Source organism: Squalius cephalus (genome assembly GCF_949319135.1).
Source record: "Squalius cephalus genome assembly, chromosome: 6".
Lineage (NCBI taxonomy): Eukaryota > Metazoa > Chordata > Actinopteri > Cypriniformes > Leuciscidae > Squalius > Squalius cephalus.
In genome coordinates this window covers 10,565,211-10,588,094 of record NC_137127.1, presented here as the reverse complement: position 1 = coordinate 10,588,094, position 22,884 = coordinate 10,565,211, and the positions used below count along the sequence as shown (strand labels likewise).

At 39.0% G+C, this 22,884-nt stretch overlaps 1 protein-coding gene across 6 annotated transcripts in view; it reads left to right on the top strand.

Annotated features, from left to right (window-relative positions):
- megf11 (multiple EGF-like-domains 11) overlaps positions 1–22,884 on the top strand; it is a 119,605-nt gene that overhangs the window by 60,506 nt on the left and 36,215 nt on the right. For all 6 annotated transcript variants that reach the window (XM_079874663.1, XM_079874664.1, XM_079874667.1 and 3 more), the window contains 4 exons: positions 17,648–17,894; positions 19,393–19,513; positions 21,110–21,246; positions 22,223–22,435. In XM_079874663.1, coding sequence (XP_079730789.1) covers positions 17,648–17,894; positions 19,393–19,513; positions 21,110–21,246; positions 22,223–22,435 — 718 coding nt within the window. The remainder of the gene's footprint in view (positions 1–17,647; positions 17,895–19,392; positions 19,514–21,109; positions 21,247–22,222; positions 22,436–22,884) is intronic.

The following is a 22,884-nucleotide window of genomic DNA, read 5'->3' as shown; positions in this document are numbered from 1 at the left end:
ATTATTTCTCTATAAAGCTTTAATTTATTTGTATTAGTTTTATTTTTAGTAATTTTAGTAGTTCAACTTTCAGTTTGTTCCCAAGCAACACTTTCAAAATGTTCAAAAGTTTTTCATCTAATGTTTTTTTTTTTATATAGTTTAGTCTTAGAATATGTAATTTTTTGAAGGATTTCCTGTAATATTGCACCAATATTTTGCATTTATGTCACTGTTTATGATTAAAGGGAGCCTTCAAAGTTTAAAGTGCAAAATTTACATACATACTAGGTTAGGAATGACCTTGATGAATCAAATGACTTCCGAAGAACCACATCGGTCCAACTGAGAGAGAGTTTTGGTATTTTAGGTTGTTCATGGTACAGTAAAAAGTACAATAAATTGTGATAATACGTGTTTGTTCTTGGGGCACTACCCCATGATGCCTTGCCTCTGCTGTGTCCTTGGGTTTGTTTTGCTGATTATGTTGTTGAGATAGGTGGTGGTGGGGTGTGGGGGTTATAGTATTAGCTGTATGCTTCAGATCCTCCTGCACCTGCAGTCCCCTGATGTTTAACCCTGCACTCCATGGTAGTGTTGCACTGATTACTGGCCGTCCTGTGGGACATTGATTGTCCTGTTCCTCTCTGGCAAACCCCACACAATGCTGACGAATGAACTCCTGGCCCTGCCAAGTCCAATTAACTGTCAGTGCTGCATCGACGCGCCCCCTCCGTAACTGAGGAGAGGGAAGAAAAACAAACTTTTAATCAAATTGTGCTTCGGGCCCCAAGGTAACTGGGGTTTTATTCTGAATTCTGCTCCATTCTTCTCTGTCGGCTGTTCGACTTTTCTTAAAAAGGTTGTTGGAGAACAATTTGTTTTTGCATGATTAAGGGCAAAGAACAACAGCCTTCACATTTCAATGACAATTTTCAACCAGCTGTAATATATAAAATATATATTTAACATATGTATCTGTTTAGCTTCCAAACCCTAGTTGGCTCCCAATGGAGACAGGATTGTAAAGGCATAACTGGGCTCCCAACATGAAGGTTGTTCCAACAGTAAACAAATTAATTTTGTGCTCTTAAGATACTAGTTTTACTAAACAGGGCAAATTAGCATGAGAGCGCAATTCGAAAAAAAAAAAAAAAAACGCTCATGGGAGTGGAAAGTTCTGCGCATGATCTTTTGACGATGCGCAAATTAAAGCACACAGACACAGCCGGATCATTTATAGAATGACGAACGCAATCTACCAAGAGCAGCGCAAATTAGCATCTGGTTACAGTTAATTTTTCTTTGCGTGTCTTTAGTAATTCCTGACAATCGCTGTTAGTAAATCTGGCCCTTAGTTTTATCCAAATTGTAAAGCAGCACCACATCCCAGAATGCATTGCAACACATTTAATAAAAAATTAATTTAATATGATTATAATTAAACATACATTTTACTACATACCGTAATAAAATATTCAGTTTAGTTAAAAACAGACTATTTCAACCAATATTTGTGTGCTATGCTCACTTTGGATGAAAGCTATAATTTCCAGTTAGTAGAGAACTTGCAACACCTTTGAGAAGAACACTAGATATGTTTAAAGGACAGTGGCCTCAGTAACCTTGTGAAAGAAGTAACAGATGCTCTAGTATTTCTGATTTTTCTCACATTAAAAACCAGTTAGTTTTGAAGTTTAGAAATATAGCATCTTTGCCTGAAGAAAGATGTACACTTTAACAAATATTGTGATTTCTGATTGACTGAGCTTTAAAGGGGTCATGAATTGAAAATTAAAAATTTCCTTGATCTTTTGACAGTTAAGAGGTCGTTATACTATAAAAAATGATCCTGTAAGTTTCAAAACTTAAAACGTCCTTGTTATTCCAAAAACAGCTTTTATTGAAACCAAGGCCAGAAAACAACAGGATCTGAAAAGTGTGGAATTATGATGTAATAGTGCAGCGAAAGACCGCCTTTGCAGAAGAATTACACATCGCCACGTCTTTGGCAGTGATGAGATCACTGCATTCACGCAATAAACATTGTCATCTGCTCAATGCTCATCAATGCAACCTTTCATTTGATGGGAATATATCGTCTCGGTTACGTATGTAACCCTCATTCCCTGAAGGAGGGAACGGAGACGTAATCAATGTGTCGACTGATTGGGATCACGTTAGGGAGCCTGTCATCTTCGAGTATTGTAAAAACGAGCCAATGGACATTGGTGTGCATGAATCGCATCACACGCACCAGTTGTTTTTCACACGCACCAGTTGTTTTTCGCTTTGGAGCCGAGCGTAACCCAGTCAGCGGTGGTACAGCAATAGTGGCTAGGGGACTACGTCTCCGTTCCCTCCTTCAGGGAACGAGGGTTACATACGTAACCGAGATGTTCCCTTTCAGTCGGGCACATTCAACGTAGTCGACATGTTGACTGATTGGGATCCTACTAAGGCGCCACTACTGCTGCCACCTTCCAGTGCCTAGAGAAAAGCCACCTAATCCTTCTGCAGCTTTTTGGGGAGGAAAGGACAGGGCTTTAGACCAGGAAGTCACTGCTGTTCCAAAAAACCCATTCAGTAGACTTGGATAACACTGGGAAAGCGTGCCCTATCGATCGGGGAGGAGGGGGGGGGGGAGTGGAGAATACACATATGAACTGAGCAAATTATCGGGCAGTACAACGTATGGAATGTCACTGAGGTGGCTCCAGCCATAATCAGGGGGGAGACCGAACCATCAGGAAATGGCAGGGCAAACACTGCAGAGGGAAAGACACGGGCTCGAATTTTATGGAGCCGTACCGTGGAAACACACATATGGATCTCTGTAGGGAGACAACATATGGACCCAGCCTACTGTAGCACAAGTTCCACTAGCTTACAAGTGGTAGGCCTAAAATCGGACGCCCCACCACGTCCAATGCCAAAGGGGTTGTGGAGGAACTCACAGGTTTCTAATAGTCATGTTCATTTATATAATAAGAATTAAACTGGAGCAAGAATGGCGCACATATCCGTGGGGACGAAGGCGAGTCTAGATCTCAACACCGAGACAGTCATGTTCCCGCAATGAGAACACAAACTATCCACAAAAGCTGCTTCAGCGTGCTGTGAGCCCAAACACGTGATGCAACAATTGTGACCGTCACAGGGGGACTGGGAATGACCGCATCCAGAAACACACGGGTGGAATGACATCTTGAGAAACACGCAAACGCACCCGTGTCGCTCTTTCAGGAAATAAACTCTCTCACCAGTGCCGGAGCACACAGGGGAATAATCGCGGCAACACTGACAGGGATGGTGCAGCCTGTACCAGTGAAGCACTCACTCTCTTTGCCCTCAACCGGCCATCAGACAAACAAACACAAACAGAAATTTGCTTTGCTGTTGAAACAGCAGTTGAGAGTTTAGTAAGCTTGCGATCACCGCTGTCACGCGCTGTAAACACCAGCACCGGGAAAGACTTCCTGAAGAAGCACCGACACACTCGCTCATTGTAATACAACACACTCTTCAGAGACATCGACATGAAGACCGATCGGCTCCGAAGCGAAAGATAACTGGTGTGTGCCTCCACTTCCGTACTTATACCCGTGCTGCGGGGCGGGGCGGGTGATGCGATTCATGCACGCCAATGTCCATTGGCTCATTTTTACAATACTCGAAGATGACAGGCTCCCTAACGTGATCCCAATCAGTCGACACGTAGACTACGTTGAACGTGCCCGACTGAAAGGGAACTAAATACAATGATATAATCAACACTTTTCACGATTCGTTAATCTCAACAGCTGTAATAGTAAACACGTAGTAAAAGTATTTGAGAGGGTTCCACATGTAACACTTATTTCATGTGCAAAGATGTTAGCCAATCACAGGAGTGGGCATTTACACTGAAGTCTCACAGCAGACACGCCCCTTCAAACAGAGCGTTCAAATCAGAGGGCTAAAATCAGGATAGAAAATTGCCATTTATTTCTAATTTGTGACCATTTTTGATGTAAAAATCATATTAACATCATAAGTGCACGGCAGGAAATATTATAAAATTATTTAAAAAAATCCAGTTCATAACCCCTTTAAGACTAAGTCTTATGGACCTCTTATGAACTCAGGACAATGGTTATCTCTATGAACGTGTCCTTGCTAATGCTCCCAAGGTCATGATAAACAACTCACGACTGGCTTGCTTTGATTATCCTGATGCAGACATTAAAAGCCCTGAAATTCAATTAAATTACTGCCTTTTGCCTCAGAGCATAGGGAAAGAGAAAGGCCGATGCACATTGGTAAGGCTTAATAAGATGAACGGGATGGGGTTTGTGATCTGTGCATCTGAGAAAGGGCATCTAGATGATAAGTTTCAAAGGAGAGTTTAAAGAACGTTTAGTGGCTTCCGCGATTTCACACATGTGCTCCTCTTTTGCATAAACACTGCGGGAATTCAAGGTTACTGTATAGGGCTGCAATAAAATAGTTTGCTTTGGATTGCCTCAAACTCTATTAAGCAAGCATAATTGTAGATTATGTGAAAAAGGTTTGCTATTAATATTTGTGAAGATAAAAACTTAACTGCCAAAACAAAAAACTTGTTTTCCGGTAATTGATATCTTTAAAACAAAATTAATTACTTAAAATGCAAAATTGCATAAAAAATACTTTTTCTCAGAGAATATTTCTTGAATTAAGTTTTTTTTAAGAAAAAAATGTATATTATATATTATGAATTTATTAAAAAATTTAAAAATAGTCAAAATGTGTTATATCTTACACATTTTGTTTTTTGAGTACATTTGTGCTTTTAATTGTAAAATTGTGTTTTTATGGTCCTGTTGCATTCTACATGTCTCTTCTTCTTGAGCCTCTCCATCATTGTCCGACTCTGGTTCGAACATAATAAGGCTAAACACCACTACTGACAATTTCAGACATTTTCAGTTTGTGAGATTGTCCTGTTTTGTTGTTGTGTTGCATGAGGTCTTGAAGCTCCACCCTCTTCTTGAAAGGGGTCGGGAGCACCAGCTCATTTGCATTTAAAGGGACACAAAAACTGCGCATTTTTGCTAACCCCCAAGATGTGGCAAAAAAATTTATAAAACTATTTTTACATCTTGTAAAAAGGAGCATAATATGTGCCATTTAAGACAAATACTTCTTTGCAGTGTTCATGCTGACAACTGAGTAAGGACATCTTATGCAACAAAAACCTAACATTACATTTATTTTGTAAATATCTTGTCCAGCATTGATCCCTTTTCCCCAGTTGCACATCTACAAGAGTAAATACCAGCTATTGTGAGCCAGACTAATTTTAAGACTGATTTAGATAAGATCATTTGCTTTTGTTCATCAGGGGAATAAAATGATTTTTTCCTCGGTCGATCAATACGGCAGCCTCTCTATAGCAAACTTCACCATAGAATGAATGGATCAGATTTGCTTTTTTTTACATTCAATTTTCTTCTCATCAGACATCTGCAACTCTATCTGTCATGAGGGGTTTAACAAATAACTGCATTGGGAGTCTTGTGATTGCCAGTTGTTCTTAGTACCAAGCGGTTTTATTGCCATGCAAGAGATCATGACTAATAATTCATTAACTCTCAATCTAAAACTTCCCCAGCAACAAGCCTTTTTTTCTTTTTTTGACTGTCAGTTAGAGAAAGAGATACACAATTGATTTCTCAGGGAGTCACTGATGTATACCTTTGACTTCACTGTGACTTTGAGAATCCACAGGAATAATTCATAGGCCTTGGTGAGTTCCCAAAGACGAGAACAAAACTGCATTCAGAGATCTCGCCGCTCAATCCGGATAATTCTGTGCCTCTGAACCTGCCAACCTTTTTTCCGGAGAGGCTGCGACTCTCCTGAGGGTTCTTCATGTGACTGTTGAGTGGACGAGAGAGGAGAGGGACAGCTGTGATTGACACACATTGGCCACTTCACAGAACCCTCAGACCCTCAGAGCCTGATCGCAGAAGCTGTCTCTTCATTCCAAAGCCTTTTTTGGCCACTGAGGTTGTTCCCTTACCTCCACTCTTGCCGCGCCAGTCACTATGCTAATGAAGCCTTAATGTGGTCCTTGCTTAAGTGGGCAGCTCTCTGATGGAGCTCAATTGGCAATTTCCTAAGAACCCAATATTTCTCAAAACACCTTAACTCTCAGCATTAAAATTTTAAAGGGCTGTCTGCATTGGTTATAGATGATTTAAAACAACCCACTTGTTTAATCCAACGATGACAACATTTAATGTTTACAAATGCAACTACAGAAATGGCTGTTTTAATTTAACCCTAATGTTGATGATGTAAACACATGAAGTCATGGTTGCAAAGATAATGTTCTTTCCCACGCAAACTGATTCACGCAGAAAACGATGCACTCTGACCCTCAATGATGGAGCACGTCATTGTTGTTCTCCTGAGTCTGTCCTCCATGTTTAATCTCCATGGCTCTGGTGGGCAGACGGCCACCTGCCGAGAATCGTAAACCCTTGCAAAGATTTATCTCCTTACGATGAACATTAGCATAATGTCAGATCATTAAAAGCCAATTATACTGATCTGTGTGTGTACGTGCGTTGAAAAGTGTTGGGAAAGTTTCTTGGAACAAAAAATGTCAGATTTTTTCAGTCAATTTGGGATGCTGATGTGGCACTATAACCAGGGGCGCTCGCAGAATCTCGAACCATGGTGCTCAGAAGAATGCCCCCAAAGACCACAAGTCATTTCTAATGTATTTACACAAGAATGGTAATTGTGTGAAACAATGAACCATGCACTTACATGTTGATTGTAGATGCTCATGCACATATATCGTGTTGGTGAACAAACTGCAGGGTAAAGCTATGAAGTGTAGAAGGTGGAGATGTTTTTCTTCTAAAAACATGTTTAAAATAGAATACCCCCGAGAGACATTCCATGAAAAACATCTTTAAGTTTCAGTCATTATCTATTGTACACCATTCACAACATTTGCAAAATCACAAAATTGTGCATGCAATATAAGTAGAATGAGATTTCCTGCAGCCACTTATTTCCTATCTCAATTGTAGTTCTACTTTGTGTAGAAGATCCTAGAACAGCAGTCACAGGCAACTTTATTCCCACAGCACCAGTCAGTGGATTGAGTGAGATAATTCACCATGCATTGTCTATCCCTAGCATTTGTATTTGCCTGTAGGCACATGCATATACAGTATGTGTATAGGGCGACTTTCTATTAGCCTCACACCTTCTATTTTTTAAAATATTTGTTTTGTATGTCGATTGGCATGTAGATAATGTAGAAATTACATTCAAAGATGATTTATATTGAAATTATGGTGCCTTCTGTCTGCACAAGTCAGGATGTTACTGCTATAATAACAACCATCCTTCCCAACATGCCAATGCATTGTTAGTGTGAATCAATTGAAGAGGAAACACCAACATGTTTTGCTGTGATAGCTTGCTATTTCGACTCACTCTTCTGTGCACGCTGTATATAGGGCTTTTGTATACAGTATACTGCCAGCACCTGCAGAATGAGTTCATGCTCCGTAGACTAGCAGCAAACTCGCAGAAAGATATATAACATAACCTCATTTCTGTCCTCCCCCCTTACCAGTTTTCCGCAGGTGCAGATGCCATGGAAACCCATAATGCATTGGCAGTGTAGGTCAGGAGAGATCTTCATACTACATTATTCTGTCATTGTCCCTGTCCACAGATGAGTTTTAATTGCCTTATTTTCTCTTTTTATTTGCTTTGGCATAATGGTCAAGTGGTTCTAGTAATTGATTCATAACGAGCAGTCTTATGGTTTACAAAAAGGCACATATGCAAACCAAGTGAAAATTCCCCAGTACCAGAGAAAACGGCTTCTTCTGTTTTTTTTTCTTCTTGCTTCTGGTACAGTATGTTTTTTAACTACAACCTTTCGTTCTTTTATGTTTTACATATTAGAGAACTCTATAGCTATCCTTCACACCAATAAAATTATCCTTAAGTTTTCAGATTGTAGCTTTGCAAGTTTGGTGTGATGGGCGGCCATGCTTTTTGATGAATGCATTGTGGGTTATTGGTTATGCATCATAGCTGTTTTCAGCACTAGGTGGAGGAAGGGCTGCAACTGTCACCATATTGTAGCAACTTCATAATTAAACATACATCACGAAGCACCATTTTGTATGTCAGACCACTGGTGGGCACACAGCCGCTTATTGACCCGTGCTTGAACTATGTGGTTTACTGCCCCCTGGTGAAAGAGTTTCACTCTTTGAGGTCAGGAATCAAAGCTAACATGATCATGACAACCACTTGGCCCAGATCAGGATATATAATAATATAAAATAATGATGTATGCTGAGTAAAAAGCTGTTTAAATTGGCTTTAAATCACTTAATCTATGTGCTCTATCATCAAAATCTAGAATTGGTGTAGAGTCTTTCTCGTATGTGGATCACTCGCCTACATCTGCCGGGCCTCTCCATCATCGACCCTCTGTCACGGCCCCTGGCACCATCTACTTCATCCTAATTAGAATTAATAATTGAAAATAGGAAATCGATGGGTGCAAATTAAGCGCAGCACGAGTGGGCTTTATTGGGTTGACATTGTCTCAAGAGCAGCGATTGTTGGTCACTGCTCATCTCACATTTTTCTTGTGCATCTCCATCTCATGCATCGCTTTATTTCGAGTCGTTCCTTTCTGGTTAGAGAGATGTAAAAGAGGCTCTTTTCGTGTTCGTTGGCCTCGTGGCTTAGAGAATAGCTTGTGTTTTTCCCAAGGGAGGAGAGGAAGATAGAATTATTAATTTGGTAAAGCAACGGCCCGTGTAACAATCTGCTGAGTAGGACACTTCTGACTTTTGTTGAATAAGCTACTGGTTTGCTGCACTAGGTCATGGCTTTTCTCAAATTATTCAGGAGCGTGATAATGACCCGACTTGTGCCTGCATGATTCCCTTCTAAGATCCCTTCACCCTCCACAAAAGATGATGCGATCGGATAGTGCCGTCCTGCAGTTTTGCTGTGAGAGGTCTCTAGCACTGTATTGAATAGAAGGTGACTTCTCAAGGCTGATATTGATCTGAGTTCACATCCTAGATAGATCTCAAACAAATGACCTAGTTGTATCCACAGAGGGAGTGTCTTTTCTAGACAGTGATTAGTCAGTGCTTAATTTGATATAGATATCTCTAAACAACCTTCTGTGAATACAAGATGTTAGTGGACCGTAGGTTAGGTGATTTGCTTTGGGTTTCTCTTTGGCCATGTTATATTGGATATCATTTAGCATTACATATTATGATACAGTACATTACTTTTCAAAAGTTTGGGGTTCAGTAATATTTTGTTTCTGAAAGAAGTCTCTTATATTCATCAAGGTTTTAATTGATAAAAAACACAGTAAAAAGTAATATTGTGAAATATTATTACAATTTAAAAGAACTTTTTTCTATTTTAATATATCTTGTGTCATATATTCATTTGATGGCAAAGCTGAATTTTCAGCAGCCATTACTTCAGTCTTCAATGTCACATTATCTTTCACAAGATCTTTCTTTTTTTTTAATCAGTTTAATGCATGCTTGTTGAATGAAATTATTCATTTCTTTACAAAAAATCTTACTGACCTTAATCTTTTGAATGGTAGTGCATAAAGCAATAATATTTTTAATAATATTAATAATACTTTTTTAACTAATAATAGTGCCTTCCCTGTAACTGCTAAATCAGAAATTAAATCTGTTAACATGTACAAGTTTGTTGACAAAAAGTTAATTCACTGCAGATACTGTAATACATCATAAACAGTCAAATTCTTTACATGTGAACTATAATGTAGCATGAGTCGTAGCGTAAAAAGATAGGACATCAGCACATCCTTACGCTGTGTGTCTCCCCTGAGGCTTTGGCTGGCAGGTCCCATGCTGTTCCTCTCAACTGGGGAAAAGGAAACATGTAGCAGGGGCTTGTCTGAGATAAATTAGAGTAGGAGGGACGCCCCGGTCCGTTGAGGCTGCCTGGCAGCTGCAGTACAAGCGCTCCCCCCTCTGATATTATAACTCAGCACTATCCACCCCACATGACTATTGGCAGTTCCTACTGTATATTTAGAATAGCATCCATCAGCTCCCCACCCCAAATAACATATCCCAAATTCCCTAATGTATCCCTAATTCATTCTGTAGCAGTCGGCTCTTTCAGCGCACAAATAAATAACATAGTGATAAGTGTCAGTGGAGCTCTAGAGGGCCCAGTGGGCCATTTCACGGTGAGAGTATTGGCAGCTTTTACAACTGTACGTTTAAAAGCATGTTCAGGAGACATTTATCATCCTAGTGTACTAAATAATCATCATTTTACAAAAAATAAATAAAGCTATATTTGTAAATGTTTATCAAAGAGCTATAGCCCTGTTCGTCTGTTGCAGACATCTAAATGCACATGCAGCGAAACAGATAACATTACTAGAGAAGTGCAATTACTGAACAATAACTCTTTTGAACTGGTTCTTTTTAGTGCATCAAAAGCATGCACTATATATTTTTTTGCTTCACTTAAAAGGAAGAGCAGTCACGATTCATGATTTTATCACAATTCTTTTTCATGTTGGTTTTATTATAATTCACTTTGCCTGTAAAATTTTGCCTTACAGGGTAGCAAAATATAAAAGAAAAAAATGACTGATCATTTAGGCCAAAGTAGGGGTGGGCGAAGATGAAAATCATTATTAAAAATATGAACAAAGAAGCCAATTACAAATATTAGGACAAATACAATATAATATACAAATGAAATAAATAGTGATTTAATTATTTTCAGCTACTCTATTTAACAGTAGCATTCAATTTCTTTAACGAGAAACAATAATTTTACCGTGTTTATTAATCTTAGTTGCTGTTAATTTCTATATTTACAAATACTGTTTACGTTCAAAATTCAGGATCTTTTGTTATCTTATTTAACACATGTAGGGAAAACACAAATGCTCTCTCTTCGGCTCTGACACACTGATGAAGGACTGAGAGCCGAAACTTTTTGGTTTTCCGACATGTTAAATAAAATAACAAAAGATTTAGAATTTTGAGTGCAAATCGTAACTGAATTCTTGATGTAATTAAAAAGATTCATGCACAAAAACGAGACACTATATGAGAAGAGAGAGCACTGTGTAAACGACCTTGTTGAACTTCTAAAAAGGCTGTAATTAAAAGTTCTGAGTTGAATTTTTAAAATTCAATTTAAAAAACATATATATATATTTAACAATTTAAAAAACATATATATATATATATATATATATATATATATATATATATATATATAATTTTAATTAATTAAAGAAAAGAAAATAAAACTCAATAATGTTTTTTGAAATCATCTAATTTGGCAATCCTTCTTCAGCTTCCTCATTATTCAGGATATCTGTCAGCTAATAGAGATGCAGTACCTTTAATTGTTTAAAAATTCTATTCTTGCAGCCTTGCGAATCCAATCAGTCAATGTTTCTGTGTGTATAAGAACCTTCACTTATTTCTCATTGGACAGAATCTTTTTAGCAGTGCACTTTTGGATCACCCATTTGCTGTATATTTTAACGCTGGATCTTTTGTGGCACCTTGCCCATATACTTTAATTTACTCTTGCCTTCTTTGAAGCGGCACACTGTTTAACATTTTCTGGCTTAATAAGGTTTCTGTATAACCTGTGCTCTGAAGAACAAACTCAACTGGCACAAAACAGGTCTCACTCTAACCGTCATCAGGCATGGAGTCGGACTTGAGTCACGTAGCACACAGAGCTATGACACTGACTCACAGTAATTAAGACACTCTGTCATGTAGAGACAAACTCCCATTCTGTATTCATCATGGCATAGCAGAGATGAACCCAAACAGAGGAGTTCAGCTGCCAAGGTTTGGGATCTTCATTTATCTGGAAGTTTAATTGTCTGGATGCACTTCCTCCAGTCATTAACCACAAAAGCTAAAACTTGGGTGAGAGGGGTTGACTGAGTTTTCCCCTACACTGCTGGAGCTTTAATTAAAGGAGTAGAATGGGCTGGACTGGGTGCAAGGAAGTAGTAATTGGCCCTAGAGGCATTGTGTGCTGTGATAGAGTCAGTGTAATCACACTCTTGTACAGTGCTTCATATTACACTATCTGATTCACAAACCCTTGGCCCTGTTACAAACATCTAGATGGCTACATTCCATCTGTTGGATGATGTAAAGGTAAATGGCAGGTTGGCAAAAGATTGATATATTGATTTAAAACTAGGCACAAAGTGGTATATACAAAATGTTGTAAATGCCATACTTGACTCATGCATGTGATAAGGATAAAGAGCGTCTTAGGGTTAAGTCTCGTTCCCTTCTCAGGGAGCTGGGTTTCAAGGGAACCCAACGCTGCATCAGATGCTGATGCTATGGGGACTTTAATAGGACAGCCAATAGCCTAGAGCAGTGTTTTCTAAATCTACAGTACTAAGTCCAGCATAATAAGCTGATTCAGGCAACAAATGAGATATAGAGTCGCATGCAGCAACTCTACATATCTTCACACCAGCTTCTAGTAAGTGCTAAACCGAAGGAAGTATGCGAGAAAAAATCCTCAGCTTTTATGTATACAGCCTTAATGAGCTGGAGAGGGCGACAGATAAGAGAATGGATCGCTAACCACGATACAGTCCACCTCTGCTCTGTCAAAGGCCCTGCACTGACCTTTGACTAGCCTGAGAATGGGCACTAACCCATTCACAAGGAAGCATAGCCCTGCTTTAATCCCCAATATGATGAATTCAGTGAGGTTTTTAGATGAGAGAGTGGACCGCTTTCTGCAACTTAGTCCAACTCAACTCTCATCTTCCAAGCTTTACTGTAAAAAAAGAGAGGATACTTGAACCAACCCATTCAGAGAGGAGCAAGTAGCCTCTTTTTTTTAAACCAATCTGATAAATCACCCAGCCTCACAGGGGGTGCATTAACATTTGAACATAAAAACAGATTGCATAATTTCACAGCGACTAGCCATTTTTCCCATTGAAAAATCACCCTCAGGCATTACCTTGCATAAGGGCACTCTACCCCAGTAAGAGAGTAGACCACCTCATTTCACCATGGCCGTCACAAAAATACTTTGAGTCAGGTTTTGGCTTCCTACTGGCACAGCGCCTCTGCCCCCTACTCCTTGGCAGCCACACTCTCCTTCTGACCTTCCCTCCAGGAACTAGTTCCTTGCGTAGGGTCAGAGGGGCCAGAAGGAGCCTGGACCCGGAAAGGAATACATTTCCTGAAGGCAGTGGACTGCCTTCTTGCCTATCTGAACTTTTCCACCACAGTCTCAACGCCAGTCTCAATGTAAGTCCCTGAGGACGAGACTGGTGCATCAAAGAGAAAATTCTTATCCCTCTCATCTATGCCCGATAAGTTCAGCTACAGATGCATCTCTGTCACCAACCATAGCAGCCGAAGGGCGGCCAATGGCATGGGCTGTTTGCTTAGTGGCACAGAGGACTAGATCTGTGGCCGCACACAATCACATGAGACAATCCTTCAACTCTTCTACTCATTTCTTCTACTCAGGGCTAGCCGGAATAGACCGCAGAGCGGGCTTCCAGATTGGGCATGGGAGCCACGGAGCTAGCGGTAACTCCTCCGCCAGCTCCCTACAATTGTAGTCGTAACTCTACCTCAGCAGACGTAGGGTCTTAACCGTGAGGTGCAGACGCTACGTTACCATCTCTCGTGAAGATAGCGAAGCAGCGAGACAGAGTGGGTCCAAATCTTTGACGAGTGCCTCAGACACAGGTCGGGTCTGATATTAGTGGCTTCTTCTGGTCTTGGGTAATTTAGAATAAATGTGCTTTTACCGAATGGATCCGAGAAGACAACTATGCCAACTTCACTTTAGGCATTTAACAATATTTTATTACTTAAAACAAATACACATTAAAACAAATACCACATGTAGCTTGTGTGTGGTGAACGCACTGGCGCCGTTGTACTGCGGCTGCCGTCGCATCATCCAAGTGGATGCTGCACACTGGTGGTGGTTGAGGAGAGACCCCAACATGATTGTAAAGCGCTTTGTGTGTACAGTAGTACTTATGAAAAGTGCTATATAAATGCCTCATTCATTCATTCATTCATACTTTTTTATTTTTAAAGTTACATTTTTGGGGGGTAATTTTGCCTTTTATTTGACAGTGTGCGGAGAGACATCCTGATTTTTCCATAAAAATTGTTATTCTGACATGGGTTAAAACAATTTATTAACAAAAAAAATTTCTTTGTCATATTTTTGGAGAATTTTGCCTTTATTTGACAGTTTGATGAGAGACAGGAAGAGATACAAAGCACTGTTGCACAAAATGTATGTGTGCTACCCTCAAGGCTATCCTCAGACAAAAAAATTATTCTTAATAAAAAAAGACAGCTTAAGCAGGGCTTCCAGATTCCACAGGAGTGAGATATTTAGTCTTCATAGAAAATACAACAGTTTAGACTCTGGAAGTCTCCCTAATTAGCCTTTTGTGACGTTCATGTTTATTTAGCTATGCGCACAGCTCTAGGCAGAACGTAGCACCAAAACACACACAGTATTTTTCTTGTCAGCCTTAATAATTTTTGAATCAGGCCTGCAGCTGAAAAGATTTTACTTGTTTTATAGTAAGGCTCGCTACGCTTATGGGAGAACTTCAAGTAGCAGCATTACGGATTCTCACAGGATTGTGCATGGCACTGCTCTGAGATCATTCCCAACCATCTGATCAGATCAGGCCATTACATTTTTCTGCTTATCAAAGTACAGTACACAAACGCACGCTCACAACTCAGTCCTGATGCCTTTAAGTGCAAGTTTGTTGCAAAGAAGAGCATGGGTTGTCTCCCCAAACACAAGCTTTGATTAGCCTGTTTGTGCAATCCTGAGCACTTTTAATAGGGGCTGTGTTACAGGTCGGCCGTTTGGTGTACTTGTAACATTGAATCTCTGCCCACACACAAGATGCATTGCCCCAAAGGGGGCCTCATCCACTCTTTACTCATCTCTTCTCTGATTAGACTCATACTTATGGAAGCTTTCTTTCAGATACTTTAAACACAGAGAAATAGGAATAACACTATGTGTTTTACAGCCTTGCCCATGGCACCAAATGATCTCTGACTCTTTAATCATGGCTAAATGCTGTCAGAAGGCCCGCAGTGAGAGACTGTCTGCGGCAAATCTGAAACTAAACGCAGAAGAGACGGGCCGAGATAATGGGCTTTAGGAGGAAATGTGCTGAGGCGTCTCGCTGTGGGGGGAAAAGAGGCTTTGAGTCTTCAATGGCAACATTTTGTGCTGCTTCTGAGCACCAGAGAAAAAGACTTCTGCAAATTAAGCTCTGTCTAGATTTCCACTTTATTTGTCCTCCTCCGCAATGATTCACAATGGCTGCTGATGATGAGGCCGGGCGGACTCTGAGCCAACGCGGAGTGGATTTGCCGTGTTGAATGGGAGGGAAACTGTTTGCATCCCAGTATGAGGCTTCTTTGAAAGTGAAACGCTCACTTTGGGGCTGATGGGGAGTTGACGAGGTCCGGGGGCCGGTGAGAGAGGCAAACAGTGGATGTCTTGTGTTTTTCTGCTCTTTTTCTCTCATCAGCGTGGGAGAACTGAGAGGAGCGTGATGAGTGCTGATTGACTGCGAGCGGAGCAGACGATGAGCGGCTCATCCATCTTCGCTGACCTCCTGCAGGTTTCCTGCCTTTAATGTGCCCTGGTCATTTGTGTGGTGTGAGAGCTCAGTCGACAGGAGAACTCATCCATGGCGGATTTACTCAAATCAATAACGTGCCTCCTGCCCTCTGTGAGCTACTTAATGCGGCCTACATCGCACCTCCTGGGAAAGACTCGCCACAGTGGCAGGATGTTCCATGACCCCCCTCTGTGCCAAGCTGTCTTCTCTAAGTGCTGATCATCCACCTCATGTTTGTCTAGCATAGACAACGGATGCTGGTGTCCAACAGCACACAGTCTTCATTAGGGCTTTATCCACTTTCAAAACAGCTTTCGATAAAGATAAATGACTGGTAGCTTAGTAGTTAAATATGGACTGGTTTGTGAGGTTAAAAGGACTGTATGCTTGAAACAATTGAATGAAACCATCATCTAAATGACATACACGTACTCTACCATTCAAAAAGTTTGGGATCAGTGAGTTTTTGTTTTTGAAAGAAGTCTTTGATGCTCACTAAGGCTGCAGTTATTTGATTAAAAATACAGAAAAAAACAGTAATGTGAAATGTTATTGTAATTTCAAATAGCTGTTCTATTTGAATTTCTTTTAAAGTCCCCGTGAAATCAAAATTGACCCTATTTACTTTGTTAGCGCATATTACTAGTCTTGTGGTGAACAATTAATCCGTGCAAGTAAATATAAAAAATAAAAAAAATTTACCATGGTAATCTTTAATCAAAATCTGAAAAGTTACTTCCGGTCTGGAATGGCGTCTTTTTCTGAACGCCATTTGACGGCTTGGGTTGAAAACGCTTAACCACTCCCCTCAAACCGTTAGTCTGCTATGAGCGAGAGATGGAGAGGAGGAGCGCTAAGTAAAACCCTGCCCTCTGTTCAATATTCCGTTTCACTTGGAAATACGTCATAACACTGGAGAAAAGTCGTTTGCAACTTCCAGTTCACGGGGACTTTAAAATGTAATTTATGTCTGTGATGGAATGAATGGGTGTATTTTCAGCCTTCATTCCTCCAGTCTTCAGTGTCACATGATCCTTCAGAAATCATTCTAATTCTAATTGATGCTCAAGAAACATTTATTTTTATTATCAATGTTGAAAACTGTTGTGCTGCTTAATACTTTTGTGGAAACTGTGATGCATGAATATAGAGTTCAAAAGAATAGCATTTGAAATAGAATTTTTTTTAAACATTCTAAATGTCTTTACTGTCACTTTTAAGTCGTTACTGATATTTTTTTTTAATTTCTTTCAAAAACAAATCTTAATGACCTCAAACTTTTGAACAGTAGTTTACAGTATATCGAAATGATGCAGAAAGAAAGTTAGCAGTTAGCACTGATTTTGAGGTGGGGGAAACCACAAGACCTCTCAGAATCACATAAAATATCTCCAGATGCATGCAGTAACATTTATGCAAGAATGTACAAAATCTATGTCTATGGTGGATTTGGCCCTATTTATGCTAGCTAATGCCTAACACCAGAATGACTGAGTCAGTGTTTTATAGCATCTCTGGGTCACTTTAGGTGCTTTTGCAAGATTAGCTCTTTGCAATTTCACCCATTTTATTGATAGCGCTTGCAGTAGCTCATTGATAATTTAAAGAGAATATATGAGGGGATGTAAATAATCTGCTTCAGCTAATCCCCACTCACAGTGGGATTCACTTGTATTGGAAAATCACTGTACAAACCTGTATACTTCCGCATATGTTCTGTAATAAAATTATATGACTTCTCAAATCTTGTGTATTGGCAATTCCAGGATTATAGTTCACCGGTTCACAACCTGTTGCTCAGAATTTAATACAACTGAGTCATACTGATCAACGAGAGTTTCCACCCTTAACTCTAACTGGAGGATGGTGGCAATTTAGTTGGCTGGTGTAAAAAAGCATCCTTTCTTCTTCTTTGTGTATCAGGTTGTGAAAGTGGCCACTGGGGGCCCCACTGCAGCAACCGCTGTCAGTGCAAGAATGGGGCACTGTGTAACCCCATCACAGGAGCCTGTGTCTGCACAGACGGCTACCAAGGCTGGCGCTGTGAGGATCAATGTGAGCCTGGCTACTATGGCAAGGGCTGCCAGCTGCAATGTCAATGCCTCAACGGTGCCACCTGCCACCACGAGACAGGGGAATGCATATGTGCACCAGGCTACATGGGCCCCATGTGAGTACCAGAGATAAAACAGGTTGTCAATATAGAGATATGAAGGTTGATATGTCTTTCTTGAAATATATTCTTTATATAGAGGAGACAATGTCAAGTTGTAACTCTAGTGAAAAGGGTAGGTTTATTTTTGAAAGTCAATTTCTGTATAGGCCCATACCTCTTGACTGCAAAATAGCTATTCAACCTTTCCTCCATCATTGCCAAGGAAACACACATTAACCTTTTATGACCTTTTGTTTTGTCACAATGGGAACCTGCCATTAAATAGTCGTTTTTCAGCTAAATAAACAGTAAAACAGTTATGGTGCAAAACATTTGAAATAAGGCAAAAATATACAAGATAACGTACAAAAATATAATTCATGAAAAGATTCCAAAATACATTAACGTTCAAAAGTTAATAAGATTTTAGTTTTTTATTTAAGAAATGTATACTTTTATTTAGCAATTGATCAAAAGTGACAGTAAAGACATTTATAATGTTCCAAAAAAAATAAATGCTGTTTTTTTCTACTTTCTGTTCATCAAAGAATCTTGAAAACAATGTTTTCAGTTTCCATAAAAATATTAAGTAGCACAATTGTTTTCAACGTTGATAATAATAAGAAATGATATGCAAATAATGATATTAGAATGATTTCTGAAGGATCATGTGTCACTGAAGACTGGAGTAATGGCTGATTAAAATTCAGCTTTGCCATCACAGAAATAAATTAAATGTTAAAATATATAAAAAAAAAAAAAAAAACTATGATTACATTTTAGAGAGCATTAATTATTACTATTATATTATTTTACAGTGTAATAATATTGCACAATATTACTGTTTTTATCATTTTGATATAATAAATTCAGCTTTCCTGAGCATATTAAGAGACTTCTTTCAAAAACATAAAATCTTAACGACCCCAACTAAACAACTAAAGTGTATCATTTTTTTTATTTTATTTAAAAAAACATATATATTTTTTTAGATTCATTAAATATCAATTGTTTTGGGGCAACAGAAATTGTAATTGATAAAATGTTTAAAATTATAACAAAAAAATTAGAACATGTCCCAATAAAATATGTCAAAATAATAGTAAACCCTTTGCTAGAATGTGTGCTGCTGTAGTTAATTCACCTATTTATCCAAAATTCATTGGAAAAATGTTAACAGATATTGCAGTTTGGAGGATACAATTTGAACTAGGTGTTTGAAACCAAAAAAGAAAGAGATTTTGAACCCGAAACCTTCTAGGTACCCCATGTGACAACTACCCCCAGTCTCCCATACTGATCTACATTTGATGTACTTATTATTTGTCTATATTCGTTGTTAGCATAGTGGAAATGCTGTGAAGATCTTGTGAGGGTACTTTAAAAAAATGTGGTTGGTTTTTTTTTTTTTTTAAGTATTTGTTCTGAAGTCTTTGAACATTCTTGTGTTTTATGTTGCAATCCTTTGCAATTGCTGCCTGAGTTTCATGCTTTTGCTCTTGTGGTTCGGCAGCTGTGGAGAACGCTGTCCCTCTGGAAGTCACGGCCCACAGTGCGAGCAGCGCTGCCCCTGTCAAAACGGAGGAACCTGCCATCACATCACTGGAGAATGCTCCTGCCCTGCTGGATGGACGGTAAGATGCTGCACTCAGAGGGACCAAAAGGGTGGAGAAGTGAGGGACAAAGAGAAAGTGACAGAGAGAATAAATGATAGAAAAGAAACATAGAGGAATAAAGATGAGGAGACAGATGATAAGGAATGAGGGGCAGGGAGTGAAGGAGAATAAAAGGGCAAGATACTGAAACGACAAAGAGGTGAGTCACACTTGAAAGGAAGAAAGGAGAAGAGGGAGTAATTAGGAGAAAGGCAGGGTTAAGTGAATGGAGGGAAGGTGAAAGAGTATAAAAGGTAAATGAAGAAGGGGTGGAGGAGAATCTGAATGTAGATCCTTGCACAATCCTAAAAGGGGAAGAAACGACACTAATCTGAGTCTCGCAGAGCGGCTGAAGTTATTATTTAAGAAGCAAATTGTGTGAAGTTTGCTGAGTCTTATTATTGCTCTTTTTGCATCATCGTATATTCGTAAAGAGGACACATCAAAAACACAAGTTTTCTTTCTCTTCTGAAAAGAGTTTAATGCGCTACAGTATGTACTAGACATACTCTAATATTCACAAAGCAGTTCATTCAAAACGTTTATTGAAACTAAACTGCAAAAATTGGTTATTCAGACATTAACCTCAGAACTGTGAGTACAGTAGCATACTGTATACATACAGTATCAGCGCCTATTCAGTGATGTAAGGAACTGATGTAATGGTCTTAAAGGTACAGTAACATAGACTGTATCAGATAGGAGGTCGTAAGTGATCATGCAAAACTTTCAGCTTTCACTGACATAAGTGGCTACAGATATTTTGAATATGGCCTCTTTTATAGGGCCACACATACTGTGTTTTTCTATAATTCTATACATGTCTATCTTTGCATGATATTATGTATGATTGTTTATCTTTATGGATGATTCTATATACTGTGTTCACTCAAAATTATTTATTCCCTCGTGTATTCCAAATCCCAATGACTCAAGAAATGTTATTTTGAAAGTTTGTTATTTTAAGTTTAAAGAATGTATTGGCTACTCGTTTCATAAAATAAAAGCGAATGTGCTTTCAAGCTCCAAAATGACAAAAAAAAAAAAAAAGTTTTAAAGTTTAAAGTTTTTTTTAAAGTTTTAATAATTGTTCTAATCCTATTAGAATATCAAAGGTCACACAACTACAACATTGATGACACATATGAATAATATTGTTTGAATCACTTTAAGATTTTTTTTTTTTTTTTCAGCTGATGAACAATAAAAACATTGACAGCCGGTCAGAATCCACCCGAAGAGCTCATTTAAAGGCACAAATGACATAACTGCAGTGTGCTTATGATAAACAGAACATTATCTTGCGTTGGTAATATGGACGCCAACATAGATATCATTATGATTATTTTTCTTGGTTTGAAAAGGGGAAGATTGTGAATAATAAGTGAATAATAATGACTAAGGCATTTCTCTCTTTGAAAGAAAGAAAGTCATGTGGGTTTGAAGTGGGAGTAAATTATATATTTTTTATTGTAAGTGAATCGTTCCTTTAAATGAGTCCATCTTCTGTGGTCATTCTGAATGGACTTGATCTGATTCTCAAATGTGAATGTTCTCTGCTCTCTTACTCAACAGGGGTCTGTGTGCGCCCAGCCATGCCCATTCGGCAAGTATGGGATCAATTGCAGCAAGGAATGCTCGTGCCGCAATAGAGGACTGTGTGACCACATCACAGGACAGTGCCAGTGTATGGCTGGATACAGTGGCCACAGGTAAAACAGATACATAATTAGTGAAAATCAGTTCTGATCTTATTTCTGTTATTATTCCTCTGTCTTTAAAAAAAATCTACCACAAAAGCAGTTTGTTCCTAGCATGCACAATTTGGGTCTGAATAATTGATTAATTGTTTTGTTTTTTTACTGCTCTGTGTTTGTATTCCCTATGTCCACTGATCCCACTCCAAGATCTGCACTGGTCTAAGTTTCTGCTCATTAATTACCAGTAATGGAGTTTTATTAGGATCCAATTGAAATAGCTCAGTGCCTTTATTTCACTGTGTCTTCTGCAGCAGCTTAGGGTTTATTAGCGCACTAAAGTGATTGTCTGCCGAATGAAAACACTTTTAGGACAGACAGTTCTTATCCTCTAATATTTAACAAAATTGCCCTCATTCATTTGGTCTGTGACAGGTGAATTATCCCAGCAGGAATAATCTCAGATTGCGTTAGTACCCCCTCCTCCCTTCCCCCAAGCCCTTCTCACACCCGTCTCTTCTGATGCAAACGACGCTGGTGTAATTTCAACATGAAACATACCTAGTCCGTTTTATAATTTAATTGAGCTATTTATCTGTCTCCTAATGGCTTCTTTGGACACTCAAGATTGATGTTCTGCCAGGATTGTATATTGAAGATCTTGTGGAAGTCGTTGTTCCTTAAGTCACTTTGCTATTCAACAAAGAGAATGAGCCCGGGTCTAATTGTATTCACGGTAATTAATGACTGCAGTTTTAGTTTCCTGTTGCCCCATAGGCGAAGCCAAGGGGCTAATGAACCTGAGGTACCAAAGAAGATGCCCAGATCATTGACCCTTGACCCTTAGATTAGAATAACTTTGTAGTCTACTAATTCTGCTTGTGTTATTCTGACAGTCTCCTTTTTCTTCCAGAGCTGCTCTGAGTAACGAAAAATGTGTACAAAACATTGGGCTTTTCTTCCCTTTGTAAAGTGTCGGAAATGTTCCCAGGTGCCAGGAGGAGTGTCCAGTCGGCACCTATGGACCCCAGTGTGCCCTCCACTGTGACTGTCAGAATGGGGCCAAGTGTTACCACATCAACGGAGCGTGTTTGTGTGATACAGGATTCAAAGGGCCTCACTGCCAGGACAGGTTCTGTCCACCAGGCCTATATGGTCTCATCTGTGACAAATACTGTCCCTGTAACTCAACTAACACACTCAGGTAAGACACGCTACCTCACGTCAACAGGCTGCAGTAGAATGATAACTGGTGAACTGACAAGAAACAATGGACTAGGGATGCGTATTTGTACCATAATTGGTAAAGCCAATATGGGATGTTTAATTTCGCATGCCCTATTTTTCCATTTAGATTACCTTTACCATAATCTAATGCTTACTTCCAGTTAATGTTTTAAAATAGAATAATTTGATAACACTATTAAATGTAATCTTCAGCAAATCTCAAAATAAATATCTATTTTTATTTTGTATGTTATGTTTTTAGTGCTTTGTTTTTTTATTTATTGTTATTTAGACAAAATAGTAAAGAATTTTAATATCGGCTATAATTTGAAAATAATTTTCGGCTTGAATTATGCTGTAAATTAATTAGTGTAGTACTGGTGCATCCCTACAATGTCCTTGATTTTCTTGCAAAGAATTTGTTTT